Consider the following 18681-nt stretch of genomic DNA (forward strand, 5'->3'; position numbering starts at 1 on the left):
TGGATCCATGAGGGAAAAATTGTCAAAATTCTAAAGTTGTCAAATTTTAAAATTGTCAAATTGTTATAAATTATCTGTGAATCAATGTTACTCACAACCGAATAGACGGTATCCGTATAACAAGTATAGGTCTTGGAAAAGAACTACCAGGGTTAAAGCCATTAACCTTTGGAACAAGTATAGTTCTTGAAAAAGAACCACCAGGGTTACACCATTAACCTTTGGTACATTGCTTTTACATTGTTTTAATATTGTTTTTGTTATTTGATGTCAATTGATTATACATGTATTTTAATAAATTTAACTTTTAATATTAGAGTCATAGACCCTGCCTCATTTTTGTTGGTGCTTTGATAGTCACTTTGTAATATTGTAATTGTACCGACCACTAGGGGTCAATTTATCTTAGCCAAGGGTCCTCCCACAACAGGCGCTAGGTGTTATACAATTTTTGATACCTCTTTCATCGCCAAGGAACTCTTTGTTCCCCCCTGATGATTGATGTACGCTACAGTCATGTTGTCCGACTGAAATCTTATGAATCTGGCCCTCGAAAGTTGAGGCCAAGCCAGGAGCGCATTGAATATCGCTCTCAGTCCCAAAATGTTTATCGGGAGAAGAGACTCTTCCCGAGACCATAGACCCTGAGCTTTCAGGGAGTCCCAGACCGCGCCCCAGCCTAAGAGACTGGCGTCGGTCGTGACAATGACCCACTCTGGCCTGCGGAAACTCGTTCCCTGAGACAGGTGATCTTGAGTCAACCACCAGCGGAGTGAGTCTCTGGTTAACTGGTCTACTTGAATCTGGGGAGACAAATCTGCATAATCCCCATTCCATTGTTTGAGCATGCACAGTTGTAATGGTCTTAGATGAATTCGAGCAAAAGGGACCACGTCCATTGCTGCAACCATTAATCCTATTACCTCCATGCACTGAGCTATGGAAGGCTGAGGAATAGATTGAAGAACTTGACAAGCGTTTAGAAGCTTTAACTTTCTGACCTCTGTCAGAAAAATCTTCATTTCTACAGAATCTATTATTGTTCCTAGAAAAGGAACCCTTGTGGACGGGGACAGGGAACTCTTTTCTATATTCACCTTCCACCCGTGAGACCTGAGAAAGGCTAAAACAATGTCTGTATGAGCCTTTGCTTTGGAAAGAGACAACGCTTGGATTAGAATGTCATCTAGGTAAGGTGCTACAGAAATGCCCCTCGGCCTTAGAACCGCTAGAAGGGACCCTAGTACCTTTGTGAAAATTCTGGGAGCAGTGGCTAAACCGAATGGAAGAGCCACAAACTGGTAATGTTTGTCCAGAAAGGCAAACCTTAGGAACTGATGGTGATCTTTGTGGGTAGGCATATGCAGGTACACATCCTTTAAGTCCACGGTAGTCATATATTGACCCTCCTGGATTGTTGGTAAGATCGTCCGAATGGTTTCCATTTTGAATGATGGAACTCTGAGGAATTTGTTTAGAATTTTTAGATCCAGAATTGGCCTGAAAGTTCCCTCTTTTTTGGGAACTACAAACAGGTTTGAGTAAAAACCCAGACCTTGTTCCGCTGTTGGAACTGGGTTTATCACTCCCATTTTTAATAGTAATGTAAGAATGCCTGTCCCACTTGCTGTGGCATTGCCCTATGATACGGAAATTTTGGGGCATGACAGCATATTGGATAAAATCCACGTTCCACACGGAACTGATAGTTTCCCCCAGACTGATAGTATTCTTAGAGATCCCAGCCTCTACACCTAATTCCCTTAAAAAAATGATCACAATCATCATTTTACAAGCTAGGAAACTTATATTCCAAAATTGGTTGAGTCCAGGGACCCCTACACTATCACAACTCAAAACAAACATTCATAAACAGCTTACATATGAAGCAGCAGACACCCTAAGAGATGTACAGTTGAGAACCAGACCTTTTATGAAAAAATTGGAACCTTACATACACACTCTACAAACTACTGTGCAAACACAGCTTTTATTCCCCCTTAGAAACACTGAAATCCTATTAGAACAGCACCTGAGAGGCAAATGGGGTTTTCTGTATGAGGAGAAACATGAAAGATGAGTCAGTGGACATCTGCCCACACATTACGAAGTCTGCCTTCTTGCTACTGCCCAGGGGAGAACAAGAGACCTAACTATGAGAGACGGTCAAGATCCCAACGGGATCAGTGAAGAGAGAGGATCGAATCCAGCTCTGATTGTTACTGTTATGATTATTATTATCCGTATCTAGTTATTATTGAACGCTGTACTATTGGGAGGAGTTGGGTGGGAGATGAGGGAGGGATGGGAGGAGACAGAGAAGGAAAAGGAAAAGAGGGATTTACCATGGACTATCGCTGCAAAAAGACCAACTCTTGGGACACAGTTTGTAAAATTTCCTTTTTGCTTTAAAAGAAAAACTCGGGACGTACCTGCTGAGAGACTGTATGTAAAAATATCACTCGCAACAATATAGACCCAGTTTTGCAATGTAAACATCTAATTGTAACATGTTTTTGTTTTCCAATGATCTGTGACCCATGAGAGAGACATCTCTACATGGTAACCCTTGTTATGATAAATAAAAGTTTAAAAAAAAAAAAAAAAAGAATGCCTGTCTCTTTATCTGGTCTGAAGATAAGCGAGACATGTGGAACCTTCCCCTTGGAGGGAGTTCCTTAAACTCTAGAAGATACCCCTGAGAGACAATTTCTAGTGCCCAGGGATCCGGAACATCTCTTGCCCAAGCCTGAGCAAAGAGAGAAAGTCTGCCCCCTACTAGATCCGGTCCCGGATCAGGAGCTACCCTTTCATGCTGTCTTGGTAGCAGCAGCAGGCTTCTTGGCCCGTTTACCCTTGTTCCAGCCTTGCAATGGTTCATCACTTTCTGTTGTAGAGTAAATAGTACAAACCAGCACTATTTTAAAATAAACTCTTGATAGAAGAAATAAAACTACAACTAACACAACATACTCTTTACCATCCCCGTGAAGATGCTACTTGTTCAGAGCAGGCAAAGAGAATGACTGGGGGGCGGAGCCAGAGGGGGGACTATATGGACAGCTTTTGCTGTGTGCTCCCTTTGCCATTTCCTGTAGGGGAAGAGAATATTCCCACAAGTAAGGATGAAGCCGTGGACCGGACACACCAATGTAGGAGAAAAACAGAATTTATGTTTACCTGATAAATTACTTTCTCCAACGGTGTGTCCGGTCCACGGCGTCATCCTTACTTGTGGGATATTCTCTTCCCCAACAGGAAATGGCAAAGAGCCCAGCAAAGCTGGTCACATGATCCCTCCTAGGCTCCGCCTACCCCAGTCATTCGACCGACGTAAAGGAGGAATATTTGCATAGGAGAAACCATATGTTACCGTGGTGACTGTAGTTAAAGAAAATAAATTATCAGACCTGATTAAAAAAACCAGGGCGGGCCGTGGACCGGACACACCGTTGGAGAAAGTAATTTATCAGGTAAACATAAATTCTGTTTTCTCCAACATAGGTGTGTCCGGACCACGGCGTCATCCTTACTTGTGGGAACCAATACCAAAGCTTTAGGACACGGATGAAGGGAGGGAGCAAATCAGGTCACCTAAATGGAAGGCACCACGGCTTGCAAAACCTTTCTCCCAAAAATAGCCTCAGAAGAAGCAAAAGTATCTGATCAACAGAAGCCTCGTTCTTGAAGGCCCATGTGGAAGCCACAGCCCTAGTGGAGTGAGCTGTGATTCTTTCAGGAGGCTGCCGTCCGGCAGTCTCATAAGCCAATCGGATAATGCTTTTAATCCAGAAGGAGAGAGAGGTAGAAGTTGCTTTTTGACCTCTCCGTTTACCAGAATAAACAACAAACAAAGCCAAAGTTTGTCTGAAAACCTTAGTAGCTGCTAAGTAAAATTTGAGAGCACGAACTACATCCAAGTTGTGTAACAAACGTTCCTTCTTTGAAACTGGATTAGGACACAAAGAAGGCACAACTATCTCCTGGTTAATGTCTTTGTTAGAAACAACTTTTGGAAGAAAACCAGGTTTAGTACGCAAAACCACCTTATCTGCATGGAACACCAGATAAGGAGAAGAACACTGCAGAGCAGATAATTCTGAAACTCTTCTAGCAGAAGAAATTGCAACCAAAAACAAAACTTTCCAAGATAATAACTTAATATCAACGGAATGTAAGGGTTCAAACGGAACCCCCTGAAGAACTGAAAGAACTAGGTTGAGACTCCAAGGAGGAGTCAAAATTTTGTAAACAGGCTTGATTCTAATCAGAGCCTGAACAAAGGCTAGAACATCTGGCACAGCTGCCAGCTTTTTGTGAAGTAACACAGACAAGGCAGAAATCTGTCCCATCAAGGAACTTGCAGATAATCCTTTTTCCAATCCTTCTCGAAGGAAGGATAGACTCTTAGGAATCTTAACCTTGTCCCAAGGGAATCCTGCAGATTCACACCAACAGATATACCAAATTATGTGGTAATTTTCTGGTTACAGGCTTTCAGGCCTGAACAAGAGTATTAATAACAGAATCTGAGAACCCTCGCTTTGATAAGATCAAGCGTTCAATCTCCAAGCAGTCAGCTGGAGTGGGTCGAACGGACCTAGAACAAGAAGGTCTCGTCTCAAAGGTAGCTTCCATGGTGGAGCCGATGACATATTCACCAGATCTGTATACCAAGTCCTGCGTGGCCACGCAGGAGCTATCAAAATCACCGACGCCCTCTCCTGATTGATCCTGGCTACCAGCCTAGGGATGAGAGGAAACGGCGGGAACACATAAGCTAGTTTGAAGGTCCAAGGTGCTACTAGTGCATCCACTAGAGCCGCCTTGGGATCCCTGGATCTGTACCCGTAGTAAGGAACTCTGAAGTTCTGACGAGAGGCCATCAGATCCATGTCTGGAATGCCCCACGGTTGAGTGACTTGGGCAAAGATTTCCGGATGGAGTTCCCACTCCCCCGGATGCAATGTCTGACGACTCAGAAAATCCGCTTCCCAATTTTCCACTCCTGGGATGTGGATAGCAGACAGGTGGCAGGAGTGAGACTCCGCCCATAGAATGATTTTGGTCACTTCTTCCATCGCTAGGGAACTCCTTGTTCCCCCCTGATGGTTGATGTATGAACTTGGCCCTCGCTAGCTGAGGCCAAGCTTTGAGAGCATTGAATATCGCTCTCAGTTCCAGAATATTTATCGGTAGAAGAGATTCTACCCGAGACCAAAGACCCTGAGCTTTCAGGGATCCCCAGACCGCGCTCCAGCCCATCAGACTGGCGTCGGTCGTGACAATGACCCACTCTGGTCTGCGGAAGGTCATCCCTTGTGACAGGTTGTCCAGGGACAGCCACCAACGGAATGAGTCTCTGGTCCTCTGATTTACTTGTATCTTCGGAGACAAGTCTGAATAGTCCCCATTCCACTGACTGAGCAGGAACAGTTGTAATGGTCTTAGATGAATGCGCACAAAAGGAACTATGTCCATTGCCGCTACCATCAAACCTATCACTTCCATGCACTGCGCTATGGAAGGAAGAGGAACGGAATGAAGTATCCGACAAGAGTCTAGAAGTTTTGTTTTTCTGGCTTCTGTCAGAAAAATCCTCATTTCTAAGGAGTCTATTATAGTTCCCAAGAAGGGAACCCTCGTTGACGGAGATAGAGAACTCTTTTCCACGTTCACTTTCCATCCGTGAGATCTGAGAAAGGCCAGGACAATGTCCGTGTGAGCCTTTACTTGAGGAAGGGACGACGCTCGAATCAGAATGTCGTCCAAGTAAGGTACTACAGCAATGCCCCTTGGTCTTAGCACCGCCAGAAGGGACCCTAGTACCTATGAGAAAATCCTAGGAGCAGTGGCTAATCCGAAAGAAAACGCCACGAACTGGAAATGCTTGTCCAGGAATTCAAACCTTAGGAACCGATGATGTTCCTTGTGGATAGGAATATGTAGATACGCATCCTTGAAATCCACCTTGGTCATGAATTGACCTTCCTGGATGGAAGGAAGAAGTGTTCGAATGGTTTCCATCTTGAACGATGGAACCTTGAGAAACTTGTTCAAGATCTTGAGATCTAAGATTGGTCTGAACGTTCCCTCTTTTTTGGGAACTATGAACAGATTGGAGTAGAACCCCATCCCTTGTTCTCCTAATGGAACAGGATGAATCACTCCCATTTTTAGCAGGTCTTCTACCCAATGTAAGAATGCCTGTCTTCTTATGTGGTCTGAAGACAACTGAGACCTGTGGAACCTCCCCCTTGGAGGAAGCCCCTTGAACTCCAGAGAATAACCTTGGGAGACTATTTCTAGCGCCCAAGGGTCCAGAACATCTCTTGCCCCAGCCTGAGCGAAGAGAGAGAGTCTGCCCCCCACCAGATCCGGTCCCGGATCGGGGGCCCGCATTCCATGCTGTCTTGGTAGCAGTGGCAGGTTTCCTGGCCTGCTTTCCTTTGTTCCAGCCTTGCATAGGTCTCCAGGCTGGATTGGCTTGAGAAGTATTACCTTCCTGCTTAGAGGACGTAGCCCTTGGGGCTGATCCGTTTCTGCGAAAGGGACGAAACTTAGGTTTATTTTTGGTCTTGAAAAGACCTATCCTGAGGAAGGGCGTGGCCCTTGCCCCCAGTGATATCAGAGATAATCTCTTTCAAGTCAGGGCCAAAGAGTGTTTTCCCCTTGAAAGGAATGTCAAGCAATTTGTTCTTGGAAGACGCATCCGCTGCCCAAGATTTTAACCAAAGCGCTCTGCGCCACAATAGGAAACCCAGAATTTTTTCGCCGCTAACCTAGCCAATTGCAAGGTGGCGTCTAGGGTGAAAGAATTAGCCAATTTAAGAGCACGAATTCTGTCCATAATCTCCTCATAAGAAGAAGAATTACTAATAATCGCCTTTCCTAGCTCAAACTAGAAACACGCGGCTGCAGTGACAGGGACAATGCATGCAATTGGTTGTAGAAGGGAACCTTGCTGAACAAACATCTTTAGCAGACCTTCTAATTTTTTATCCATAGGATCTTGGAAAGCACAACTATCTTCTATGGGTATAGTGGCGCGCTTGTGTAGAGTAGAAACCGCCCCCTCGACCTTGGGGACTGTCTGCCATCAGTCCTTTCTGGTGTCGACTATAGGAAAACAATTTTATAAATATGGGGGGAGGTACTAAAGGTATACCGGGCCTGTCCCATTCTGTACTAACAATGGACGCCACCCGCTTGGATATAGGAAAAGCTTCGGGGGGCCCCGGGGCCTCTAAGAACTTTTCCATTTTACATAATGGTTCTGGAATGACCAGATAATCACAATCATCCAAATTGGATAACACCTCCTTAAGCAGAGCGCGGAGATGTTCCAACTTAAATTTAAAAGTAATCACATCAGGTTCAGCTTGTTGAGAAATGTTTCCTGAATCTGAAATTTCTCCCTCAGACAAAACCTCCCTGGCCCCCTCAGACTGGTGTAGGGGCCCTTCAGAAACCATATCATCAGCGTTCTCATGCTCTACAGAATTTTCTAAAACAGAGCAGTCGCGCTTTCACTGATAAGTGGGCATATTGGCTAAAATGTTTTTGATAGAATTATCCATTACAGCCGTTAAATGTTGCATAGTAAGGAATATTGGCGCACTAGATGTACTAGGGGCCTCCTGTATGGGCAAGACTGGTGTAGACGAAGGAGGGGATGATGCAGTACCATGCTTACTCCCCTCACTTGAGGAATCATCTTGGGCATCATTTTTACTAAAAATTTTTTATGACATAAAATACATATAGTTAAATGAGAAGGAACCTTGGTTTCCCCACAGTCAGAACACAATCTATCTGGTAGTTCAGACATGTTAAACAGGCATAAACTTGATAACAAAGCACAAAAAACGTTTTAAAATAAAACCGTTACTGTCACTTTAAATTTTAAACTAAACACACTTTATTACTGCAATTGCGAAAAAGTATGAAGGAATTGTTCAAAATTCACCAAAATTTCACCACAGTGTCTTAAAGCCTTAAAAGTATTGCACACCAAATTTGGAAGCTTTAACCCTTAAAATAACGGAACCGGAGCCGTTTTTATATTTAACCCCTTTACAGTCCCTGGAATCTGCTTTGCTGAGACCCAACCAAGCCCAAAGGGGAATACGATACCAAATGATGCCTTCAGAAAGACCTCTCTATGTATCAGAGCTCCACACACATGCAGCTGCATGCCATGCTGTCCTCAAAAACAAGTGCGCCATACCGGCGCGAAAATGAGACTCTGCCTATGCTTTGGAAAGCCCCTAAAGAATAAGGTGTCTAAAACAGTGCCTGCCGATATTATTATATCAAAATACCCAGATAAAATGATTCCTCAAGGCTAAATATGTGTTAATAATCAATCGATTTAGCCCAGAAAAAGTCTACAGTTTAAATAAGCCCTTGTGAAGCCCTTATTTACAATCGTAATAAACATGGCTTACCGGATCCCATAGGGAAAATGACAGCTTCCAGCATTACATCGTCTTGTTAGAATGTGTCATACCTCAAGCAGCAAGGGACTGCAAACTGTTCCCCCAACTGAAGTTAATTGCTCTCAACAGTCCTGTGTGGAACAGCCATGGATTTTAGTTACGGTTGCTAAAATCATTTTCCTCATACAAACAGAATTCTTCATCTCTTTTCTGTTTCTGAGTAAATAGTACGTACCAGCACTATTTGAAAATAACAAACTCTTGATTGAATAATGAAAAACTACAGTTAAACACTAAAAAACTCTAAGCCATCTCCGTGGAGATGTTGCCTGTACAACGGCAAAGAGAATGACTGGGGTAGGCGGAGCCTAGGAGGGATCATGTGACCAGCTTTGCTGGGCTCTTTGCCATTTCCTGTTGGGGAAGAGAATATCCCACAAGTAAGGATGACGCCGTGGACCGGACACACCTATGTTGGAGAAAGGTATACCCGGACTCTCCCACTCCTTAGCAATGATCTCAGAAGCTCGGTCTGGTACTGGAAAAACTTCTATCGAGGAAGGTACCTCAAAATATTTGTTTAGCTTACTGGATTTCTTGGGCTTAACAACAACCGTGGAGTCGATGTCGTCCAGAGTAGCTAAAACCTCCTTAAGTAACAGGCAGAGGTCGATACAACTTCAGTATCAGCAAGAGGAATTACACTGTCAGAATCTGAAATTTCAACTTCAGATGCTACTACGTTGTACTCCTCAGGCTACTGTGAGGGGACATCTGAAATAGCAACAATTGCATCAGAAACCTCGCTTACTGAATTTCTAAAATTTTCCTCTTACGCTTCCCCTGCAACATTGGGAAAGCAGACAACTCTTCTGAAACTGCAGAAGACATAAGAGAAGCAATGTCTTTTAAAGTAACTCCTGCGGGAGCTAGAGAGGAAACACAGGGCACTGCATGTGAGGGCGGTAAAATTTGGGATGCTTGAGGAGAAAGCTGCGGCATATATTGAACCTCGTCAGACTCCTGGACAACATCCGCTTTAGAAAATGCTGGCTCAGAAAAAAAATGTATCCCTATAATGTAAAGTCCTCTCAATACATGAGGGACAGAAAGGGATTGGTGGTTCCACATTGGCATCAAAACACAAGGAACAAGTGACATTTTGCAAGGCCTCTTGGTCTATTCTGGTTCACAATGGTTCAATTATCAATTAAAATTTTTCAATTTCTAATAAAAAAATTTAAGTGAAAAAACGTTCCTGTCTCTTTAAATTTAAAAGTGTAACTTATTTACCGGTGCTTGCAAAAATCAGCAGATTAATAATATAACACCTCTACACATTAGCAGCTTTGCGGAGGTGCCTACCTGTCTCCATAAACCGGGTTCTTTCACTTTTACTTCAGAATATGATCCGGAACTCAGCAGGAGAAGAAAGCAATTGTTTTCCGGTCCTAGAAACGCATGCTTGAACAAGAATCATGCGTTTCTAGGCAGATCATGATGTAGCTCACACGGAGGCGCAATGAAAGTGGCGCGCAACTCAGCTAAGATCTGCCCATCGTGGGCGTCGCCATAAGGAGCCGCCGGGAGATTTTAACCAGAGCCATATTGCGAAAATTATCTCCCAGCCCCAGTGCCTGCATCAAAAGGCTGTCAAAAGTCCTCTCCCATCCAGGAGAGTTTACGTGTCACACAACAATGAAGAGCCCTCTTCTATTCTGAGCCTTTTATTATGTGTAATATTGGTTGAAATGTAGTGCTCACTTCTTTCTGAGTGTGTTTCTGTTGTCCCCAGAAAAAATAAAGTTAGCACTTACCTCATACATCTGCCTGACAGCAAGGTAGCTCACCAGGCTTGAGGTCCTCTCCCTCACATCGACCTGTGGAGAAACAAAAGGTTGAGTAAATTCACTCAGGCTTTAGAAGTTAGGGCAGCATCAAATACATGGGAGGCGCAGTGAGAATTATGTCCCATCAGTTCCCATTGCTCTAAAGCTACCACTGCTCTAATGAAGAGACTGATATGGACTATGGCTACACCCCACAACAAAGCAGCACAATCTTGTACTACTTAGAAAGGATTCTTCAATCAAGAGTTTATTTTTAAACACCTAAATTTATCACCTTCTTGCACTTAACGTAGGCAAAGAGAATGACTGGGCTGGGAGGGAATGGGGGGTGATATTTAACAGCTTTGCTGTGGTGCTCTTTGCCGCCTCCTGCAGGGCAGGAGAGGTATTCCCAATAATAATTAAGATGATCCGTGGACTTGTGTGTCATTAAAAAGAAACTGTATATAACAAAGAGCCCAACAATCACATTTCATAATAAATAAAAGTCCCAATAAACAAGCATATATAGAAAGCCTCAAAGAAAAGATCCCATAACCGCATGGAAAGTTAACCCCTTAGTCTCCACACATACATAAAGTGCCTGCACCCTGCCCAAATAAATGCTTCCTAAAGGATTAATTATGTCCCAATAATTACTGCAGAAAAATCTTCTCAAGTGCAAGTCTCCAATACCAAGAAGACAAAAGCACTTACCTGCAAATCCAGCTGTCCGGCAGGAGATAGCTCACAAGGTCTGACAGGACAAATACTTCTATCAAAGACCTGCAGAAAAAGAAAGAACAGAGTAACCAAATCTGGCTTTCTATACCAAGGGCAGCAGATATGTTAGAAAACCAAGCAAGGACCACCTCAACTTTCTAACTGCTTAAAAGCCACCACTACTCTTACTCAAGAGATTTACATGGACACAGCTAAACCCAAAACCTTGCTTGCAGGGAAAAGTACCCGAAAAAGGAATCCATTCTTCAGACACCTCCTCCATTGACAAAAGCAAAGAGAATGACTGGATGGTATGGGTAAGGGAAGTGACACTTAACAGCTTGGTGTGGTGCTCTTTGCCTCCTCCTGCTGGCCAGGAGTGAATATCCTACTAGTAATCGGAATTACGTTGTGGACTCTCCATGTCTTAAGAAAGAAATACAATTCTCTGTTTGTTAGAGAATTTTATCTTTAAAACAAATCTCCTTATTTTACTGTGTCTAACGCCTTCAAAAGTCAAAGCTGTACTCTTGGAATAAAGATGAAGATACAGCCAGTGATTGGAAGATACGCGTGTATGCTTGCCTCTCAATTCGTTACCAGCTGTATCCTAATTTGGAACAGCACAGAAGCTGTAGTCCCTGTGCTGGCATTAAACTTCTAGTAAAAGGAATTGTTTTTACAATTAAATGTTTAGATGAAATGTTACTTTTTTACACTACATTAGAATGTCTCCTAAAGGGACACAAGTCAGAATTAATCCTTTATTCAGAAAGAGCACACAATTTTAAACAACCTTTATAATTTACTTCATTATCTAAATGTGTGCAATTTTTTCATATGTGCACTTTAAGGCAAACTACTGAGCATCTGCAAAATTCAGAATATATACATTTTGTGATTGGCTGACGGCGGTCACATGAAGCAGAGGGAGGGAAAAAAGAACTAACATTTGTCAGAATGAAATTTACTACTCATTTGAAATTCAAACTAAATGCTTTTGCATTGTCTTATTACGCATTTACCGATTATGCTATTCTACTGTGTCTAGTGGTTCGTTAAAGTGCAATAAAACAGTTTGAGATCTGTGCATATCCTAAAAGGGCTAATTCATTTAAAATAGTTTGCATAAAAATATTGTTTAAAAATTGCTGGAAAGTATTTTAAAATAATTTTCAAAAATAAGCAACATTACATAGCTAAGCTGCCTGGAGCAGCTAACTCCACCCCCTTATCAGTGTTTAGACACAGGCATTGTATTGTAACCGAGTTCCCAGCTTCTAGGCTCCAGCAGATAATCCCTATTCACTTTTGCATTTTACCAAAACAATAAACATAGATACAGCCATAAAAGGAATTGTGTGGGGGGAGTTAGAGCTGTACAATTCAGAAACTAAAAATAAAAAGAAAGGGTTAATGACGAGGCACTGCAGTATAAATTTGCAGGTAAAGTAATTAAAATACATATTATAATTTGTCTCTATCCCAACTAGTTTTATGTCCCTTTAAATGTGTTGGTGAGATTTTTTTTTTTGTAGAAAATGAAAATAAAAATAAGGCAGTGGACTTCTATACTTCTAAGCACATGAGCTACAATAATCAGCTAATTTTCACCTGGGGAAATACAATAGTCCTGTAAACCAATAGATTAGCATCTTACAGAAGCTAAACATACACACGTACCTGGGTGGGGTCTTGAGAATGGGCCGTCTTTAGCTTGGGTAACACCAAAACAAAGAAATACCAATATACTGGCAATGATGCCTCTGGGGAAGAGAAAACATTTAGAAACCGATTAGTCTGAGCAGTGAAAAGCATAAAACGTTTTACCTTCTGAACTCGCTAGAATCTCAAGTGTTAAAGGGACATAAAAATGGAAGAACCTGCTCTGTTTTATTACAATGCTTGTATATAACCCTTTCATTAAACACATTGTTAAAGTGATAGGAAAGTCAAAATTAAACTTGCATGATTCAAATAGACACTTAAATTAACTTCTATTTTCACATGTGCTTTGTTCTCTTGGTATCACATGTTGGAAAAAAAAATGCACATATCTTACAACAATGGGATCTAGTTGCCAATTTGGGTCTGCACACGTGTGTTTTGTGATTGGCTAACTAGAAGCGTTCAGCTAGCTGCCAGTAGTGCAGTGCTGTTCCTTCAAAGGATAACAAGAGAATGAAGCACATTTGATAAAAGAAGTAAATTGGAAAGTTGTATAAAAACATAATTTATGCTTACCTGATAAATTTATTTCTCTTGTAGTGTATCCAGTCCACGGATCATCCATTACTTATGGAATATATTCTCCTTCCCAACAGGAAGCTGCAAGAGTCCACCCACAGCAAAGCTGCTATATAGCTCCTCCCCTAACTGCCATATTCAGTCATTCGACCGAAAACATGCAGAGAAAGAAAAAACCATAGGGTGCAGTGGTGACTGTAGTTCAAATGAAAAAATTACCTGCCTTAAAGTGACAGGGCGGGCCGTGGACTGGATACACTACAAGAGAAATAAATTTATCAGGTAAGCATAAATTATGTTTTCTCTTGTTAAGTGTATCCAGTCCACGGATCATCCATTACTTATGGAATACCAATACCAAAGCTAAAGTACACGGATGATGGGAGGGACAAGGCAGGTACTTAAATGGAAGTTACCACTGCCTGTAAAAAACCCTTTCTCCCAAAAATAGCCTCCGAAGAAGCAAGGTATCAAATTTGTTAAATTTGAAAAGTATGAAGCGCAGACCAAGACTCCGTCTTGTAAATCTGTTCAACAGAAGCCACATTTAAAAAAGGCCCAAGTGAAAACCACAGCTCTAGTAGAATGAGCTGTAATCCCTTCAGGAGGATGCTGTCCAGCAGTCTCATAAGCTAAATGAATTATGCTTTTTAACCAAAAAGACAGAGAGGCTGCTGAAGTCTTTTGACCTCTCCTCTGTCCAGAATAGACAACAAACAAGGTGAACGTTTGATGAAAACTGTAGTAGCTTGTAAGTAAAACTTTAAAGCACAAACCACGTCCAATATTGTGTAATAGACGTTCCTTCTTTGAGGAAGGATTAGGATACAAGCATGGAACAACTATCTCTTGAGTGATGTACTTGTTAGATACCACCTTAGGAAAAAACCCAGGTTGGTACGCAGGACTACCTTATCCGTACGAAGGACCAGATAAGGAGAATCACATTGTAACACAGATAACTTGGAGACTCTACGAGTCGAGGAATTAGCTACCCAAAAGGAACTTTCCAAGATAAAGATTGATATCTATGGAACAAAAAAGGTTCAAACGGAACTTCTTGAAGAACCTTAAGAATCAGGTTTAAGCTCCATGGCGGAGCAACAGTTTTAAACACAGGCTTGGATCTAACCAAAGCCTGACCAAATGCCTGAACGTCTAGAATACCTGCCAGACGCTTGTGCAAAAAAATAGACAGAGTAAAAATCTGTCCCTTTTAAGGAATTAGCTGACAACCCTTTTCTCAAAAACATCTTGGAGAAAAGATAATATCCTGGGAATCCAGACTTTACTCCATGAGTAACCCTTGGATTCATAACAATCAGATATTTACACCATATCTATGTTCAATTTTCCTAGATACAGGCTTTCATGTCTGTATTAAGGTATCAATGACTGACTCGGAGAAGCCATGCTTTGATAACATCAAGCGTTCAGTCTCCAGGCAGTCCATCTCAGATTGATTCTATTTAGATGGTTGAAAGGACCCTGAGGTAGAGGGACCTGTCTCAGAAGCAGAGACCGTGATGGAAAGGATGACATGTCCACCAGATCTGCATACCAGGTCCTGCGTGGCTACGCAGGCGCTGTCAAAAACACCAAAGCCCTCTCCTGCTTGGTCTTGACCTCCGAAAGAAATCCCACTCCCCCGGAAGAAAAGTCTGACGACTTAGAAAATCCACCTCCCAGTTCTCAACACCTGGGATATGGATAGCTGATAGACAAGAGTGAGTCTCTGTCCAGTGAATTATTGTAAGACTTCTAACATCGCTAGGGAACTTCTGTTCCCCCTTGATGGCTGATGTAAGCCACAGTCGTGTATATTGTCCGACTGAGTATGATGTACCTCAGAGTTGCTAACTGAGGCCAAGTCTGAAGAGCATGGAATATCACTCCCAGTTCCAGAATATTTATTAGAAGGAGGGTCTCCTCCTAAGTCCACTATCCCTGAGCCTTCAGGGAGTTCCAGACTGCATCCCAACCTAAAAGGCTGGCATCTATTGTAACAATTGTCCCATCTGACCTGCGGAAGGTCATACCCTTGGACAGATGGACCCGACATAGTCACCAGAGAAGAGAATCTCTGGTCTCTTGGTCCAGGTTTAACAGGGGGACAAATCTGTGTAATCCCCGTTCCTCTGACTGAGCATGCATAGTTGCAGCGGTCTGAAATGTAGACGTGCAAACGGTACTGTCCCTTGCCGCTACCATTAAGCCGATTTCATTCATGTACTGAGCCACCGAAGGGCGCGGATGGGATGAAAAAACACGGCAGAAATTTAGAAACTTTGACAACCTGGACTCCGTCAGGTAAATTTTCATTTCTACAGAATCTATCAGAGTCCCTAGGAGGGAAACCCTTGAGATTGGGGATAGAGAACTCTTTCCTTGTTCACTTTCCACCCATGTGATCTCAGAAATGCCAGTACTACGTCCGTATGAGACTGGGCAATTTGGATGTTTGACGCCTGTATCAGGATGTCGTCTAAATAAGGGGCCACTTCTATGCCCCGCGGTCTAAGGACCGCCAAAGCGACCCCAGAACCTCCATAAAGATTCTTGGGGCTGTAGATATCCCAAAGGAAAGAGCTACAAACTGGTAATGCCTGTCTAGAAAGGCAAACCTGAAAAACGATGGTGATCTTTATGCATCACAATGTGAGGATAAGCATCCTTCAAATCCATTGTAGTCCTCTATTGACTCTCCTGGATCATAGTTAAGATGGTACGAATAGTTTCCATCTTAAATGACGGAATTCTGAGGAATTTGTTTAAGATCTTTAGATCCAAAATAGGTCTGAAGGTTCCCTCTCCTTGGGAACCACAAACAGATTTGAGTAAAAACTCTGTCCCTGTTCCTCTCTTGGAACTGGATGGATCTCGTACACAATGTAAGAATGCCTCCTTTATCTGGTTTGCAGATAATTGTGAAAGGCGAAATCTCCCCTTTTTTGGGGGGGGAATCTTTGAAATCCAGAAGATATCTCTGGGATATAAATTCCAATGCCTAGGGATCCTGGGTATCTCTTGCCCACGCCTGGGCAAAGAATGAAAGTCTGCCCCCTATAGGATCCGTTACCGGATAGGGGTCCATTCCTTCATGCTGCCTTAGAGGCAGCAGCAGGCTCCTTGGCCTGCTTATCTTTGTTCCAGGTCCGATTGTCTCCAGACCGCCTTGGACTGAGCAAAAATTCCCTCTTGTTTTGCCTTAGAGGAAGAGGATGCCACACCTGCCCTGAAGTTTTTAAAAGGTACGAAAATTAGACTTTTTTTTTTTTTTTTTTTTTTTTTGCCCTTGATTTAGACCTATCCTGAGGAAGGGCATGACCTTTTCCTCCAGTGATATAAGCAATAATCTCCTTCAAACCAGGCCCGAATAGGGTCTGCCCCTTGAAGGGAAGTTAAGTAGCTTATTTATTAAAGTCACGACAGCTGACCATGATAAAAGCCATAGCGCTCTGCGCGCCAGTATAGTAAAAAACAGAATTCTTAGCCGTTAGTCTAGTCAAATGAACAAGGCATCAGAAAACAAAGGAATTGGCTAGCATAAGCTTGTCAAATATATTCATCCAATGGAGTCGCTTAACTGTAAAGCCTCATCAAGAGACTCAACCCAGAACGCCGCAGCAGCAGTGACAGAAGCAATGTATGCAAGGGGCTGCAGGATAAAACCCTGTTGAATAAACATTTTTTATCCATTGGATCTAAAAAGCACAACTGTCCTCGTCAGAGGTAGTGGTACGCTTAGCTAGAGTAGAAACTCTTCTCTCCACCTTAGGAACTGTCTGCCAGAAGTCCCGTGTGGTGGTAACTATTAGAAAACATTCTTCTAAAAAATAGGAGGGGAAGAGAACGGCACACCTGGTCTATCCCATTCCTTATTAAAAAAAATATTTTAGTAAACCTCTTTAGGTATTGGAAAAACATCAGTACACACCGGCACTGCATATTATTTATCCAGTCTACACAATTTCTCTGGCCCTGCGATTGTACACATTCATTCAGAGCAGCCAAAGCCTCCCTGAGCAACAAGTGGAGGTTCTCAAGCATAAATTTTAAATGTAGAAATATCAGAATCAGGTTAAATCATCTTCCCTGAGTCAAAAAAAAAAAATCACCCACAGACTAAGCATATTGTGAGGTAGTATCATACATGGTTCTTAAAGCGTCTGTATGCTCTGTATCTACCCCCAGAGCTAACTGCTTTCCTTTAATTTCAGGTAGTCTGACTAATACTGCTGCCAGAATATTATTCACCACCTTTGCCATGTCTTGTAAAATAAACGCTATGGGGGCCCTTGATGTACTTGGCGCCATTTGAGCGTGAGTCCCTGAAGCGGGAGTCGAAGGGTCCGACACGTGGGGAGAGTTAGTCGGCATAACTTTCCCCTCGACAGAATCCCCTGGTAAAAGAAACGCTATGGGTGCCCTTGATGTACTTGGCGCCATTTGAGCGTGAGTCCCTAAAGCGGGAGTCAAAAGGTCTGACACATGGGGAGAGTTAGTCGGCATAACTACCCCCACGACAGAATCCTCTGGTGATAATGTTTTTAAAGACAAAAAATGATCTTTATTGTTTAACATGAAATCAGTACATCTGGTACACATTCTAAGATGGGGTTCCACCATGGCTTTAAAACATAATGAACACAGAGCTTCCTCTATGTCAGACATGTTAGAACAGACTAATAATGAGACTAGTAAGCTTGGAAAACACTTTAAATCAAGTTAACAAGCAAATATATAAAACGTTACTGTGCCTTTAAGAGAAACAAATTTTGTCAAAATTTGAAAAACAGTGAAAAAAAAAAGGCAGTAAAACAAACGAAATTTTTACAGTACATGTAATAAGGTAACAGAGCATTGCACCCACTTGCAAATGGATGATTAACCCCTTAATGCAAAAAAGAGATCAAAAAAAAAAAATGACAGACGTTTTTAAAAACAGACACAACAAACTGCCACAGCCAACAGTGGGAAGCTTCAGTTAACTGTTTCTATGCAAAATTTAAGCCAGCCATGTGGAAAAAACTTAGGCCCCAATAAGTTTTATCACCAAACATATGTTAAAAAACTATTAAACATGCCAGCAAACGTTTTAAAACACATTTTTACAAGAGTATGTATCTCTATTAATAAGCCTGATACCAGTCGCTATCGCTGCATTTAAGGCTTTACTTACATTACTTCGGTATCAGCAGTATTTTCTTAGTCAATTCCATTCCTAGAAAAATATTTTACTGCACATACCTTATCTGCAGGAAAACCTGCACGCCATTCCCCCTCTGAAGTACCTCACTCCTCAGAATGTGTGAGAACAGCAAATGGATCTTAGTTACGTCTGCTAAGATCATAGAAAAACGCAGGCAGATTCTTCTTCCAAATACTGCCTGAGATAAACAGCACACTCCGGTGCCATTTAAAAATAACAAACTTTTGAT

At 42.3% G+C, this 18681-nt stretch overlaps 1 protein-coding gene across 2 annotated transcripts in view; it reads right to left on the minus strand.

Moving 5' to 3' along the window:
• PTDSS2 (phosphatidylserine synthase 2) overlaps positions 1 to 18681 on the minus strand; it is a gene marked incomplete in the record, with an annotated part of 329198 nt that overhangs the window by 148208 nt on the left and 162309 nt on the right. For both annotated transcript variants that reach the window (XM_053720438.1, XM_053720439.1), the window contains 1 exon segment: positions 12677 to 12759. In XM_053720438.1, coding sequence (XP_053576413.1) covers positions 12677 to 12759 — 83 coding nt within the window.

The sequence above is a fragment of the Bombina bombina genome, chromosome 7, assembly GCF_027579735.1.
Source record: "Bombina bombina isolate aBomBom1 chromosome 7, aBomBom1.pri, whole genome shotgun sequence".
Taxonomy (NCBI): domain Eukaryota; kingdom Metazoa; phylum Chordata; class Amphibia; order Anura; family Bombinatoridae; genus Bombina; species Bombina bombina.